Below are 1,273 nucleotides of genomic sequence, written 5' to 3'. Positions count from 1 at the left end.
CCTGCGGAAGCCTTCACCGACGCGAGTTTTGCGGCGGCGCTTCTCGCGTGGGAGAGGCTGATCTTGACGGCGGCGTGGGCGAGGTCGCGCGGCGTTGTGATCGCCGGGCCGGTGTAGGCGGAGAGCGTGCGGAGGCAGAGGTTCGGGTAGCTCGCGTGGACGCACGTGGCGCGTACGATGTCTCTCGGTGCGTTACGCCCACGCGCCACCCAGGAGACGAAGACGACGAGAATGGCGGCGAAGAAGAGAGTCTTTGGTGAAGCCATTGTTGCGTGCTCTGTATCCACTGCGAGAGAGTGTATGTTTAGAGTGTGGGAAAAAGAGGGGGTATCCCTGTAAATAAAGGGGGATTGGTGGGTAAGAAATTAAAGTGGGTAGGTCCGAGGATCATTTAGTACGGCGTAGTACGTTATTACTATGATACCCTTAGTATTTCTCGTAATTACAGATATACCTACGCATATATCCGGGGGGACGAGGGTAGCATCGTAAATGGCTTTTATGGGGAATCGGTAAAATTAAATGCACCGCAAATTACAGAAGGGCGCAACGAATTTTGTTAAAATAATATATATATGTATAGTTGTGTATATATCTATGAAGGAACTAAACAAAGGAAGAGTTGTTAAATTATTGGTGTGGGATTTTACCACTTAGTCCAATCATATTCGCAATGAATTTCATATAGTGGACCCACCCACCACAACAGTTATGTTATCGTACTATATAGTAGATCTCTAAGAATCACTGATTTTTTTCAAGTAACAACGAGTAAAAAAAATTCAAGGTAAGAGACTTGCAGATTTTGAATAATAGGTTAAAGCGTATTTGAACTCATACGCTAGCACTAATTTCATGTATTTAGCTAATTAAATGAAATTAAAATATATTTTATTCTTAGTATCTCATAAAAAAAATTCTAAATGGATGGATCACAACTACACCTACAATATACCATCAATTGTTCATATCCATATTTTACATTTTGGATAAATCTACTCTTAATAAATATCATAATACACATTAAAAGAAAAAAAAAGCATACGTTAAGTGATTAATATTGGTAATAATGAATTTGCAAGGTTGGGAGACATGATGGATTTTAACGAGTTTCATGCATGCAATGCAAAAAGATGAATCAAAATAATTGAATGCAAAAGAAAAATCCATGAAGTGGAGTTCATTGGCCCATAACCTTAAAGGAGTTGCAGTGTCTGAATCTTGAGACCAAGCATGTGATCCCTTCTGTATTTTTCCTTTTTTTTTCCCTACA

The 1,273-nt window shown here is 40.3% G+C and overlaps 1 protein-coding gene across 2 annotated transcripts in view; it reads right to left on the bottom strand.

The window, feature by feature from the left end:
• Positions 1 to 322, bottom strand: part of LOC104799610 (21 kDa protein) — a 1,014-nt gene extending 692 nt beyond the window's left edge. Inside the window, exon 1 of one of the 2 annotated variants that reach the window (XM_010522222.2) lies at positions 5 to 322. In XM_010522222.2, coding sequence (XP_010520524.1) covers positions 5 to 266 — 262 coding nt within the window. In that variant the 5' untranslated portion in view covers positions 267 to 322. The other variant, XM_010522221.1, reaches the window with a different exon arrangement.
• Between the last annotated feature and the right edge of the window lie 951 nt (positions 323 to 1,273).

The sequence above is a fragment of the Tarenaya hassleriana genome, unplaced genomic scaffold, assembly GCF_000463585.1.
Source record: "Tarenaya hassleriana unplaced genomic scaffold, ASM46358v1 Cleome6, whole genome shotgun sequence".
Classification (NCBI taxonomy): domain Eukaryota; kingdom Viridiplantae; phylum Streptophyta; class Magnoliopsida; order Brassicales; family Cleomaceae; genus Tarenaya; species Tarenaya hassleriana.
Note: the sequence above shows the minus strand (reverse complement) of the source record. Positions and strands in the feature narration are given on the sequence as shown.